The 13,411-nt window shown below is 43.0% G+C and overlaps 1 protein-coding gene across 1 annotated transcript in view; it reads left to right on the forward strand.

The window, feature by feature from the left end:
* The window catches only part of T265_09167 (hypothetical protein), a gene marked incomplete at both ends in the record, with an annotated part of 30,123 nt that overhangs the window by 3,425 nt on the left and 13,287 nt on the right, over nt 1–13,411 (forward strand). The window contains 4 exons of the mRNA XM_009175178.1: nt 6,403–6,648; nt 8,911–8,998; nt 10,156–10,245; nt 11,152–11,291. Coding sequence (XP_009173442.1) covers nt 6,403–6,648; nt 8,911–8,998; nt 10,156–10,245; nt 11,152–11,291 — 564 coding nt within the window. The remainder of the gene's footprint in view (nt 1–6,402; nt 6,649–8,910; nt 8,999–10,155; nt 10,246–11,151; nt 11,292–13,411) is intronic.

Raw genomic sequence — 13,411 nt, forward strand, 5'->3', positions numbered from 1 at the left:
CCAACTCAGAGTGGCGTAAACAGAGAGGTGGTCAACCCTTGACTTGGCAGAGGAGTATGAAGGAGATCAAGAAACGCTTGGGTGCTGTCGGTGCTACTCGCCTCCCAGGATGGGGACCGCGTGATCCTCACTGTGCCTGGTTGGAGACACTACAAGATATGGCTGCCAACCGATGTCAGTGGAGTTCTTGTAGTCAGTTTCTATCCAGATTGCCTGAGTGAATGTCTGGAGGTGTAGGCACCTCGGAATGATTGTTATAAGCTAGCACTAAGTCCCTCTCGCATCCACATTTACTCCTTTCTTTGCAATAAGGCTTTCAAATAAGTTATGGTTGTACGGCAGTGAAGCATCGGTGTTGAGCACTGATGCTGTGCTGTCGATGATGATGATGTTGTTTGATACACGCGTCCCTCGTGAACAGGGGTATATCTTTTTGGTGCCACAAGACTGCCGCGTGCGCAAGTCGATGATGATGATGTTGTTTGATACACGCGTCCCTCGTGAACAGGGGTATATCTTTTTGGTGCCACAAGACTGCCAACCGGCGTGCGCAATTTTATCCCTTGAAATATTCGTGAAATATCCGTTTTATCTACCATGCTGTCCTTAGAGCTAACACGACTTCCGAGATACCTATAGGATTTTAGAGCTTCCAATGTTTCCCACTGAGTTCCCAGGAGCATGTTCAAAAACTACATATCCGCAGCATGGCCTTAAACTTCATGGGTGTGGGACAGGCCAGGAATAGGCTAACTTAGCTCACTTCTGTAGTGATGCTTGCACTTCCTGCTTTCCTCTAAAAATGCGGACAAAATCTCCTGCGTAGTTCAAATATGTGTAGTTTTCAGTAGGAGAGATCTGAACACTGGGACTGTGGATACTTATCGGAGTTCGCATTCCTACCTCATCACTGACTAATGTAGACAAAAATGAAGAGGACGGATAACGTCGTTCGGCACAGCTGTTTGTATGTAAGCTTTTGAAGGGCTTACCATAAAGGCACGCGCCCACAAATATTGGATAAACACAGCGTATGATATTTGCGAACTTCTTGAGTATATCCCTCTGCACACGCATTTTTATAAGAACAAACCGGTCGACAGAATCAAGGGACACTAGGCTTATAGGGAGCCTACACGCATGCCGTTGTTTTGACATTTGACGAACAAACAAACAATCATCCTCAGTGCCATAGGTACCAGCTGACTTCACGGTGGTTTTCAGACAGCATCCGTGTGCCCTTTCTGAAAATAAGAATAACTGTCGACGTGCTAATTTTACAGGCACTTGCTGCTTACTCCATATTGCACTAATGGGCTTTGTTAGGTAGGTCACCAGGGATTCTCAGCCTTCTTTGAACAGGACTGGATACAATCCATTCGGTTCTGGAACCTCCTTACGTTTAATTATGGGTATTTGGTACCTTATTTATTTTTCTGACGGGCGATTAACGTTCATATCCATCCGCGCCTATGCTCTATCTTCAGAAGCTGCCTTTCAGGAGACCGGTTAAACTGCTTGTCTAAGTGTTCGGTTCGCCTTTCTTGTCGAGCTTTTCGCGAGTGAATTAATGATCCCCTTTTTCATTCTTCGTTCCACTAACTGTTATTTTCCTAGACCAGTCGATCGAACCAGCTGGTATAGGGCACAGATGTTTCCGGTAGTAAAGGCCTTTTCCCTCTCCTGAGCTTTCGATATCCACCAGAGCTCTCGGTGTTTCTTTGGGCTGTTCGCTGTTTGGTGTTTGAGGAATTTGTATGCCCCGTCGTACTCCTGTCTGCTGGAACGGATTTCCTGGCATCAGTTAGGACTTGACAATATCCAGTGGTCATTTGCTCGTATCGGGGAAGCCGGACAGATAACAGTGAATGTCGCTAGCATGGCTTCTTTCACGTTGCCATGCTTCATCCACATACTTACTACCAGTGCAGTGTTGGTCGACTGTTACAAGTTGTTAGGCTGACTCAGATGATTGCCGTCGAGCTATGATAGTTCTTCGAAGATGGTAGATTGCCATGCTTCTTACTTGCGAAGACCTGAAGGGAAAAGAACTGCCAGGAGTCCACGCACCATGGCGTGATCGGAGACAGAGTTTGTCGGACCTCCACCCAGTGACCAGCCTGGAATGAAGGTTTCTCAGGATAGTTCGATGGATTGTGGGGGTGTACAAACCATCGCACTATGGCAAGCCCCTCTCTATTAGTGATGTTCGGAAGTTTAATTGTTCCTCATTGTACTGCAAAGCAAGTGAGAGGTATTTTGCAGCGAGGTTCTATAGACTGCTGCTGTAGAATGAGTTTTTTTCGCGCTCGGGTAATACTTACGAGAATCCTTCGTGTTGGAACTGACACTCCGAACAGAGTATGCAGGAATAACTCGGAAGACGGAAGGGATGAGGTGTTTACGCTTCAAATTGCATCTATCAGTCGGAAGCAAAAAATACTCAACGTTTATAAATAACGGGCGTAGTAACAACAAGTTGATAACATCGAAAAGTATGTATCTCTGATGACGGGTGTGGCTCACGTTCCGTATTAGGATAGCTCGACCGCTTGAGTCATTAGCGTATGTGCGCACAAGCTGCTCTACCTAGACCTCAGATGGAGGTCTCATCACTTTTAATAAAGTACGAGACAAACTGGACTGGAGGATGCCATTTGATCGAATTCTACGGAGCACCATCCGAGGCGTAGACATCTCTTAATTTTGGCTGCTCCACCGCTTGGTAGTGGTTTCTAAACTTTCTGAAATCCGAAAAAATGTCGACTTTCATCTTTTCTGGAAAATTTGCCCATACACCATGAGCAACATTTCGAATAGTAGAACAACCGTTTCTTTTTTCGAGCGAAATTTTCCCGAAAGCCGACTGTGTGCATTCAACCGCTGTCACAGTCCAAAGCCATCCAACATTCAGTTGATGTTTACTACGCCGTCAGGTTAGAATATACCAGGGGTCACTATCAAGACAACATAGCTTAACATGCCCCTCTCATGACCGAAGCAGTGTCCTGTGCCATTGCTTGCTCTGTGTGGGCATTCTATTGCAATCTTCGATACCCCATAATTCAAGGAGTATTCTAAGGTTGAGCGACACAGAAGGAACGTTCACTTGTAATCCATCATGAGGAAACATCCTGCTTGTGAAACAAGTTGTAAAACTGAGATCTTAGTGCGAAAAACCATCTAGAACTGTCCACGACTGCTGGAACCAATGGTCACCAATGTTGCAAACCGACGGCTACCGCAGGGAAGTGCTGTTTTCACCAAAGGTTGACCATTTTGCATACACTTTCACACGTTCTCAGATGACCAGGGAATGTTACGCTACTGAGGTGACGTTTGAAGGAAGATAAGTTTGAGCCAATAACAACGTCTAGTTACAGACAGCGAGTCTTTTGCAGGTTTCCTGGGGCCATATATTTGCACGTACGTGCAGCTTGTGCTATTGGAAGCTGCAGGATCAAAGTTAATACCCAGAAATCAACCACTTTTTGTTGTTGAAACTAACACTTCTGGTGACTGCAGTGTGGGGGCCAAGGTCCTGTTTTGTTTTATTCCAATCAGTCCGCTGTTCCGTATCCCGCTTCTTGGTTTGTAACCACAGCAGATAGCATGAACGCACATTTAAATTATTTTCCACCTGAAGGAATACAAGGTAGTCAACAACCATTCGACTTTAAATGAATTGACAGTCTAGCAAAACTTATGCGACTGTGCAAACTATGGTCGGTTTCGTTTTTTATTACTGAACTTGATCGTCATCGATTCCATCTTGCTAGATGGCTACCATCTGTACTACGTCTAAGGGGAACAGAGAAGTTAAGTGATTATAGCTTGGGAATGGATGTACTTTCCGCCCCAATTGGTGCTGAAGCCCTGCCAAAACACGTTGATGGGACACGATGCAAACACCCTCAACACTCGAAGAATGTTAACGAAATCTATCTCTGCCTAAGATGCTCATGAGAGCCTTTCGTGAAGGCAAGAAAAAATTGTGGATATTGCAAGGGCGGCTTTGTGCTGCGTTCTTGAATTTGACATCTGACGCCAAGCACACCTACCTACTCCTCAGTAGTGGACTTCTGTACCCTATCTCCTGATCGTACTCACCCTAAAACTCCTCAAAATCGCCCACCAGTCTTTGATGTACCCCACAGCCACGTGTAAGCGTCGAAAGTCTCATGATTGAACAGCTCTTTCCGTTTTTGTACTTACGGAAAATTTTCACTTGCTTTTGAAAGCACAGTTGGATCGATGCAGTTCATCAGGCGTTACTGATTCCGCGGATTAACGTAGCTTTGCTCGATTCAGATAGGTCATTTGAACAGAGGATAGGCTTTTTCACTCTTTTGGGACTCATTGTCTACATTCATGAGAATGTTTTTCTTTTCAGCCAAGCGATTGTTTATCGCTGCTATGAAGGGCAAATTTGCTTCTGTGAGTCAGTGACTAGACAAACATGGTATTCAGATAGGTAGCCGATCCTGTTCGATTTGTCCCCGAAACACTGCCTAGCTCAAAAAATTGTCACACCAGAGCGGCCTACGGCACCTTTCGAACTGGCCAACTGGGCGAACCCAATGCAGCTTAAAATCACCCTAACAAAATGATTGGTAGACTTTGTGATATTGATAAGCTACATTTTGCTAGCAAAAAATCGTTCATCTGTGGCATTCTTTCGGTGTCTAACTTCCATGCCACCAGAAAGGAGCTGCCAGGTTGCCCAAGCCTAGTCAGAGGAATTTGAGAGACAGATGTCGGGTTCGAACCATGAGCCTTCCGGTCATTAAATTCGTGCTTTATCCATCCCGCGGGTAAATGTGGAGACATTTCGAAATGCCTTTTGGATACCTTTTGGTCCCACTTGTAACTTTGTTTCTAGCTCAACCCTTCCACATAGTTTTCGTACTAAAAACCTTGCTGAATTACTCCAACTACGTATCTTTAGTGCTGAAATAGATTGCGTCTGCTACTCCATAGTGAACTCGCAAATATTTAACTACTTGCAGCAGGCGTGCTGAATGTACACCAAATGAAGATCATAAAATGTCATTTTCTCGATTTATACTCCAGTCCCCTGAAACCAGCTTTAGACCGACAGAAATCGTTTCCGCTGGATGATTTTTTCCGAAGGTGCATCTACTACTGTAATATGCGCCTTAAGTGACCAAATAGAAGTATTCGCATTCAATTTCTAACCTCTTTTAAGGATACTTTCTCCAGAGTGTAACAATGTAGCCTTCAAGTCAACGTTCCGGAAATAGTTTGTCAACACCAAGCCAAGACTTCCCGTACTGTTTCTTGTGGTAACTAATTTCCTCTCCTTTTGGGTTTCCGTTCCTTAGTTTCACATTATGCATAGGTTTACCTTTCGTTAGAACTTATGACAGGAATCGTTGCTGTCCTTTGCTTGCTTTCTCAGGCTATGCGCATAATTTAGGTAAGTGGGAGAGGCCTAGCATATACCTTTTCAGTTTAGGTCTATGAACACGATTCATATTTTCGCTCCCCAAATCATGGGCCTGTCAGAACCATTTTTGGGAAGCTTACAGAGGCTCGAAATGGTTGTGCCTACGAGCATTACAACAGCGTGCCACTACAAGTCTAGTGATTAACTGGTTGAACAGGGACAGAAAAGATCCTGTAAATTTCAAGAACTAATCTCAAATAAGTTGACTTCGTCTATGTTGTGCGTGGGGTTCTGTGCATACCAAAACCGCACCTTTCAAAGATTTCGTACTCCTCGAATAAAACAATTTTTTGTATCAGATTGAAGAAGCTTCATCTTGAATTGTTTGGAGTTAAACTCTATGGCTATGTTCTATCAAATCAGTCCAGGTTTTTGGAACGAACGATCTTATCAATTCTGGGTACCATTCGATTATATTCACGCATTTGTTCTCATGAATAACATGATACTTTTAAAATTGGACCGTAGCGGTAGCTTCTCGGCCACTAGTTTGCCAAGCTGCCTTGTTAACCGACTGAAAAATTCACGAATTTTAACGGATCCGTGTAAAATGCCGAGCATTTGGCATTGAGTTGCGTATAGGGCAGCTTCTGTCAAAACTATAGAAGCACATCATCTTACTTCTAATGTTTTACATTGTTATAGTATCAGAATTCGCTCTGAAATATTTGACTTATTTGACACTTATATATGCTTCTGAACATCCACTTTTAGTCTTAGGCACTGCTTTGTTACACTTTAATGATGTATTCCGTTGCTGGACTACTGTCCATCCCAGAAGTGTTTACAAAATGTTTAAGTTATTAGGTTCTGGTGCATACAGGTGTCAGTCTGAAGGGAACAGAAAGTTTGTCTACTTGATTCCTGCAATTCTTCAAACGACCCAATATTCCATTGGATAAAAGCTGTTTATTTCTTGCTTTTGTGCGCAGAAAACTATGGAGGATGGTCCATTTGCCTGGGATCCACAGACACGCGGACATATTCTTGGTGTTTTCTTCTGGGGCTACCTAGCTGGGCAAATTCCCAGTGGCTTATTACTTCGGAGGTTCGGCGCTCGTCGAACAATGCTGATCAATCTGATTGTATTTGGGTCTGCTACTGCACTCATCCCATTCGCACTGATGTACAGTGTATATCTGCTCTATGTTCTCCGGATAGTTTCTGGCTTTGTATCCGTAAGTCTGTTAGCGCCATCTCACTCGCGGTTGTCAGTCTATTTCATCGAACACCGCTAGGTGGCATGTTCGATCTTTATCGACTAATTATTAGTATTATTCCGGAACCTTTGCCATTCTTCTCTACCGTCGGTCGATCACATTATTGATTTGTGTCCAATGCTTGAAGAGAGATCTGGTATAAAAAGCACTTTTTATTTAATTTCCAAACTTAGCTAAATGAAATAATCTCATGTAAGCTATCACCACAAATATGTCACAGTTACATTCTAACGCTGCTTTCAAAGGTGATTTTCACGTCACACAACTCCTGTCGGCTTAATTTAAATTTCAAAGAACCTGACGTGTCGCTTTCATGCAAAATCACTGTTGCGGTTCTTCTGGGAGTTGAAAATACCATCAGTGTTGGATCCACCACGAGAGTTCACTTACTGAATGTCAGGAGTTTTAGCACCTAATCCTACTACAAACCTCATTGTAAGGTAGCAAGCTTGCTATCTACGGAAAAACCCAGTGGTTTATCCCATTACCTGTGATTAATAATCACATGTTTCGTGGAAGCTAATCAGGAAGTCACGAATTGGTTCCGGCCCGAGAGCTGGGTCACCGTTCGTTAGCGGTGTTCTGAAGGCGCTGACTTTATTTCCGCTTCCACGACCCATTTTGCGAGTTCCAAGTGGAATTTTCTCGAGTTAGACAGCTTTTAACAACCCTTTTGAAGATTATATTCAAATTTGTTTGAACGAAGTTGCTTTGTTAACATCTCTAGCTTCCTGGCATTTCTGCTGATTTGAGCTTCACTTTCAATGCAGCTGAGTTGGTCACAATGACCAGTCATCATCGCATGCCTACGGTTAGGGTTGATTCGAGCTACACCATAGTTCTTCGTAGAGTCATATCTGATATTTTTTAATTCAGACTCGTTGGTATATGGCAAATAACGACAATTTTTAGTCATCAGTGATGTACGGATATGCAGCTTGGGCTTAATAATGTGCCGATTGTTTCACAGCTGAATCAAAGACTGGTTTTATTACGGGATCAGGAGCACAACGGTTGTTTGCTATATGGAAGTAGGTGTGGAGCAGTCAGACGAAGTTTGTTATTTTATGTTGAAGTTTCGCATACATGCGGTACATAAATTTTACAGACTGCTTTATGTCCGTCCGCTTATGAACAAGCGGCTACCGGCGCTTGTGCCGGGTTTGGCCTTCTTAAGTTTCGATGTGCTTTTCAATAATTTGCTTTTCTGCTTATTAGTAAAGCTTCTTTGAAAAACCTCTGGGGAAATGAAACTGATGACACCAAACGTTGTCCATTGTTTTCCTCTCCAGGGAAAATGACTAAGCCTAATGTCGTCCGTTACATTCCTCCTGAGGAGAACCCGAAGCCACTGAAAAACTGTTTTCTGGTCCCGAAATGCACAACAACAATGATTGATGAACTAAAGCCTACAAATCTGCTCATGAGTCAGCGCAGCTGACTGTCATTCGTTAGGTCATAGTCATAGAAGTAACGATGAAACGACTCTCGGTAACTTGATATATATTAAGTTCCTAATATTTACGATGTCATGTTACCACCGTGCTACATTTCGTTTTCTTTGTATATGCACCCTCTCTTGTTGCATTCATCCCAAAATGGCACTCAATATCCTCGTGTGACTGGAACTGGTGTCCACATGGATGAACTAGCATGTGTTCAACTCAATGAGTGAAATTTTTGCTCTAGCCGTAATGAAATAAATAAATCCTATATTGCCAGTGTTTACCCAGAGCACCTATGGTCAACTGTATTGTTCCTCTAGTAAATCAATGTATGCCGGGGAAACGCAATCAGACAGGAACATTTCTTAATCCCCCGAAAGGAGACCATTGTATTCCCGTGAAACGCACATGCATGAACTTCCTTGAGGGTACGAGATTCTTCCTGCACCACCGAGTGCGTCGGATCGAGCGATCTCATCATTTAGGCCAACGCTTACTGAAGCTTCAATAAGTTTGACTGGCAGCACCTAGAACCTATGCTTTACTTTGGTTGTATGTTGACTGCGCTTTGAGGTTTTGTCGCGGTTGAACGATTTGACTTTTGCGGGATGGTCCCTCAATTGAGGTTTTCAAAACTGTGATTCAGCACTTACGCTGAATTGCTCACGCTTCTGAATTTTCCTCCGTTTGCCTACTCACATACTTCATTTTATTTCCTCGACTGGTAAAGTTTGAGACCTTACCGCCGAACTTGATTTGTTCATCCTCCTCACAGTCTGCATGGTTTCCTGGATTCTACCAAATATGGGCTTCCTGGGCTCCCCCCATTGAGCGTGGTGTCCTGGTTGGCGTGTCATTTGGTGGTGAGTTATTCCTCGTAAAATTTGCGAATGGGCTTTGGCAGCGTATTCTTTCAAGTCTCCAGTATTCTAAATTCGAATGGACTAAAAATCCTGAGAATACTTTTTTACTACGTCTCAAAAACCGAGCTCATCAGTTCAATTTCTGACCCTAACGGAAGGCAGCTGGATCATCTCGCTTTAATTTCACCGTTTATTTGTCGAGTCAACAGCTGTGTCAAATCCCGCGATGCATTTAAAGAGTCACAGTGTTGACTTGCATTTTTCCTTCACATTGGTATTTTTCTGCGTGCATATCAAGCTAATAATTCTACATGAAAAATCCACTTAGATTTAAGTGCTCACGCATAGATGAACCACCTATACAGAAAGGCTGATTGCATCTCTTTGTAGAGTATACTTTCAAGTTGACGGTATCATTTAATTCGTACCATGAACTCTGTGGATCTTGTAGACTGTCTTTACTGAATATATCGGAGACTTCTCACTTGAAACTCGAAGAAAAAGATGTCAAGTTTGATCATAGGCCTTGACCAAAATAAGTTATTTTCGGCTTTTTGGATGGTTTTATCGATTAGGTCACGTTCGTCAGTTTCATCCATGAGTGATTACTGGTCTCATTATTCTATCGAGGATGACTGTTGTCTGTAGATAACGTAGATGGTTAAGCGTAACTCTCAAATGATGTTATTCAGAGGACAGATTATCGTTCTAAAGTAGTAAAAAAACTAACCATGAGCAGCCATTCGAATTTCAGAAAAATTAGCCGCGCGCTTTGTCCGCTCGGTGCGTGGCCGTCAGACATACTTTTACTAGCTTGTGATCCTTGCAGGAGGAAGGGCCGTGTGTAAATAACTACCACGCTTTTGTGGATTCGACAAGACGGTGCGAGGCCTTAAATGGAGCTGGAAGAACGGAACAACTTGACCAATCGGGAAGAAATCGACCCCATAAAATTATTTTTTGTCTATGTGATCTGTGGTCACACTTGTGTGTGACGGCGGTGAAGAACCAAACTAGTGCCCATCAAGGGAAATGAGCTCATTGTACTGGACGTACCGAGTTGCTTTGTAGCCTAATGTGGCTGTTCACGTTGATACATTCAGATGAGGTCGAAATATCGTTCACCTTCAACTTGCTTTCTGTCTAACTGTTTATAGGAATGCAAATTGGAAATGCGCTTGCTCTGTCGATGACCGGTGCATTCTGCCAAACTTCAGTCGGATGGCCCCTGGTATTTTATTTCTATGGTGAGTGAGACAACTACTTTTGTTGTTATATTGAGTCTGATCAGTGCTTTTTTGCACAGCAATACACTTGCCTCGACGTCCTCTGCCGATGGGTAGCGCTTGGTAGATTATTTTCCCCTGCTTGCTAGAATGCACTGAAAAAATCACGCCAATGAGCGATTGACTTTAATTTGCGCTAATTCTACTTCTGTGGCCTGCAGACTTCCACTCTGGACTGTGTACTTAGTTCCCATTTACCAAGACGTAAGTGGTAGTCGGCGTTAACAGTGGTGTGCAACTACACAGTTGAATAGTGACTCCAACGCATACGGTTGGCTGCAAGCAAATAGCCCAGACCTGCATGGACCTATTATAGTAACAGGTTTCAGATGACCACTGCATTGTGGTCTGTCATAGGAGTAAATGCGCTGAAGCTAAGACGATAGTTGGATGATCACTCATCTTCCAACCAAGAAATTTACTGGTGAAACGGCTGTTTACACTGGTTCAAATGACGCCAACTGTGATCGGAGCTACATTAATGATATATAGGTTTGTTGGATTACGAGCTATGGCGATACAGTTATTTGATGAGCTCCTGTCCCCGTTCAGATCTACATCGTGCACGAAACAGGATATTTCTGGAGAGGAGAAAAAAATTTGCCATGTCATCTGCAGCTGGACCGGGTGCAGCTGAACCTTCATATTTTATCTAGATCCGCAATTTTTGTAGCTTTTCGCATTCACGAGATTTCCGAACATTGTATGCCTTAGCTTAATAAATGTGTCAACGCTAGCTAATGTTCAAACCTGGACGCGGTTTGTATTTGTTTGTTTAACGTGACCCACTTTGTGGAAGCATACCGTTGGCACCTTTCATTCTTAAGAACTGCCCATCCGTTTCACATACTCTTTTTGAATTTGTAGGGGCATGTAGCCTTGCCTACTGCATGCTTTGGCTACTTTTCGTCTACGACACACCGTCAGAAAACCCAAGGGTTTCAAATAAGGAAAGGGAATTTTTGCTGGCCGTGTGCGGAAACGCCGGAAGAAATCAGGAACGTGCGGTACGTGTCCGTAGAATCAGATATTATGCTCTGAACTTGGGTATTTAGTTTTGACCTGTATCTTCGGGCGATACGAGTGGATGCGTAAGGGTATTCGGGTAGAAGAGACACTCGGATGCTTTAATTAAAAGATTTACTGCGGCCTGATATGCTCTTTAGGTGTTACCGATACCACTTCTCAATAGTCTATGGGCCAGCAGACGTTCTCCCTTAATGTTTATGGGGAACTTTGATTTTGAATTAGGGCCGCACTGTGGTTCAGCTGCGTCAGCCCGCTTGTTCCTCTGAGTTACTTACATTTAACTATCACGGCAAAATCAGTCACTATGGCGCACTATTTGGTGACTGAATTTCTGATAATTTCTTGCCTGAATGACACTGTACATGCTCACTTGGAAGAAACTCTCTAACATCCGAGAGCCTAACATGAAAATCCACCTGAAAGTTTTAACCCACCGACTTCACTCAGAATCACATCTGAATAGAATCAGGCCCATCTAACCTCAGTCATAGGCACGCCCAACAATGGACAACCTTGAAGTTTGCGATTTCAAACCACATTTTGCGTGACTATGGCATAAGTGGTGCTTTTTAATCAGCCTTCAACATTTCTTCGGACCAATTTTTGCAACGACATGTGATAAGTTCTTTCACATTTTAGGCCCAGAGAAACTACTGAAAACTGCTATATTTTGGGAAGTGCACGTAGGTGGACTACATTTTCCGCCTCCTGATTTCACATGCCGTTGAATTTTTCTTCAACCGTCATTTATCTTGTCGTGTTTATCGTCATTTTATTCGTCTTATCATTTAGAGCTATACGGTAAAATTACTACAGATCCACTCAAGGGCTTTTGCTCAATTTTAGCAAACCTTATGCAGATGGTTTGCCCACTTAGCTTGCGCACCAGGCCTGGGTACAGACATCTCTATTTCAGTGCTCTTCAACGTTACGGAGCTGTGAAAATTGCTCGTTTATGTAGGCGCAGTAGCAATATTGCAAAATTAGAACAATGTGTACCTAATCGTCTCGGGACCATCCAGTTACATACACCTTTGGAAGTAGTTCACGAGCTTTTGGTATAGCACCGGCATGTGGCAGTATCCTGTCTACCTTGAAGGCTATAGCCTACGTGTACGCCTCGCCTTCCTACTGTTAATCAGCTATTCAAACATACGAACCATGGCTTCCGCCAGGTCAACTCTACGTTCACCTTTTTACGAGATATTGCAATCGCTAGTCTGTTTACGAATGTGTTCCTTATGTAGTTTGTTTTACACGATAACGTGTGGATGATGCTTGCCAGTTTGTTATGTTGTTTCCCACTTAGATGATATTCAGAACCACTCACATCCGTTTTGAGCACATCCTTCGGGACAATAACACAACCACTATGGAGAGTATGTGTGCGCAGCATTTCCTCTTACAGTGACATCAGGGAGTACTTCATTCGGAAAGTTGTGATTTCATGTTTTAAAGTACACCAGTGACGGCAGGTTACCTGCTATTCTAAAATGGTGCGGGTTACTTTCTCCTTTTTAACTTTCAAAGCTTAGTCAAAGGCTACTGTTTTATTTTTTCGACAAGTATTATTGCAGTGAATTTGAAATGTCAATCGATTCGGTAGTTGTAAGACATCCATCGTTTCTCCGTATGCTCTCTAATACCGTAGGTCACTCGGATTCGTTCCGGTTAATGACATTGTGTTGTGGGAGATTTATGTTCTTTTAGAATGCTACAGTTTGACACCAAACTACCTCAGGTTCAAAACCCCAAACCGTTCACACAAACTATTCACTGTTCATTGTACCCCCACTCCGAGTTATTCTCCCTCCGATTTCTGCAATATTCGGGTTGTATGTTGGCTTTTTCTCAACCCTTTTATAAATACTATCAATTGATGTGGTAGCACTTTTCACCTGGCTTCTAGTAGTATATTACGAGTACCGGTTAGCAGTCCATGTCAGTCGGTAGCTATACCCATATTGCTTATGTCCATTTACGTGCAATGTTTACGTATATTAAGGTAAATAAAGATCACGGTGGTGTCTTCAATTTTATTGGTTGCAATACTGCGGTAAGTTACTTGGACACACTCAGAACTTATTTTCAATTACCA

This window comes from Opisthorchis viverrini (assembly GCF_000715545.1).
Source record: "Opisthorchis viverrini unplaced genomic scaffold opera_v5_261, whole genome shotgun sequence".
Lineage (NCBI taxonomy): Eukaryota > Metazoa > Platyhelminthes > Trematoda > Opisthorchiida > Opisthorchiidae > Opisthorchis > Opisthorchis viverrini.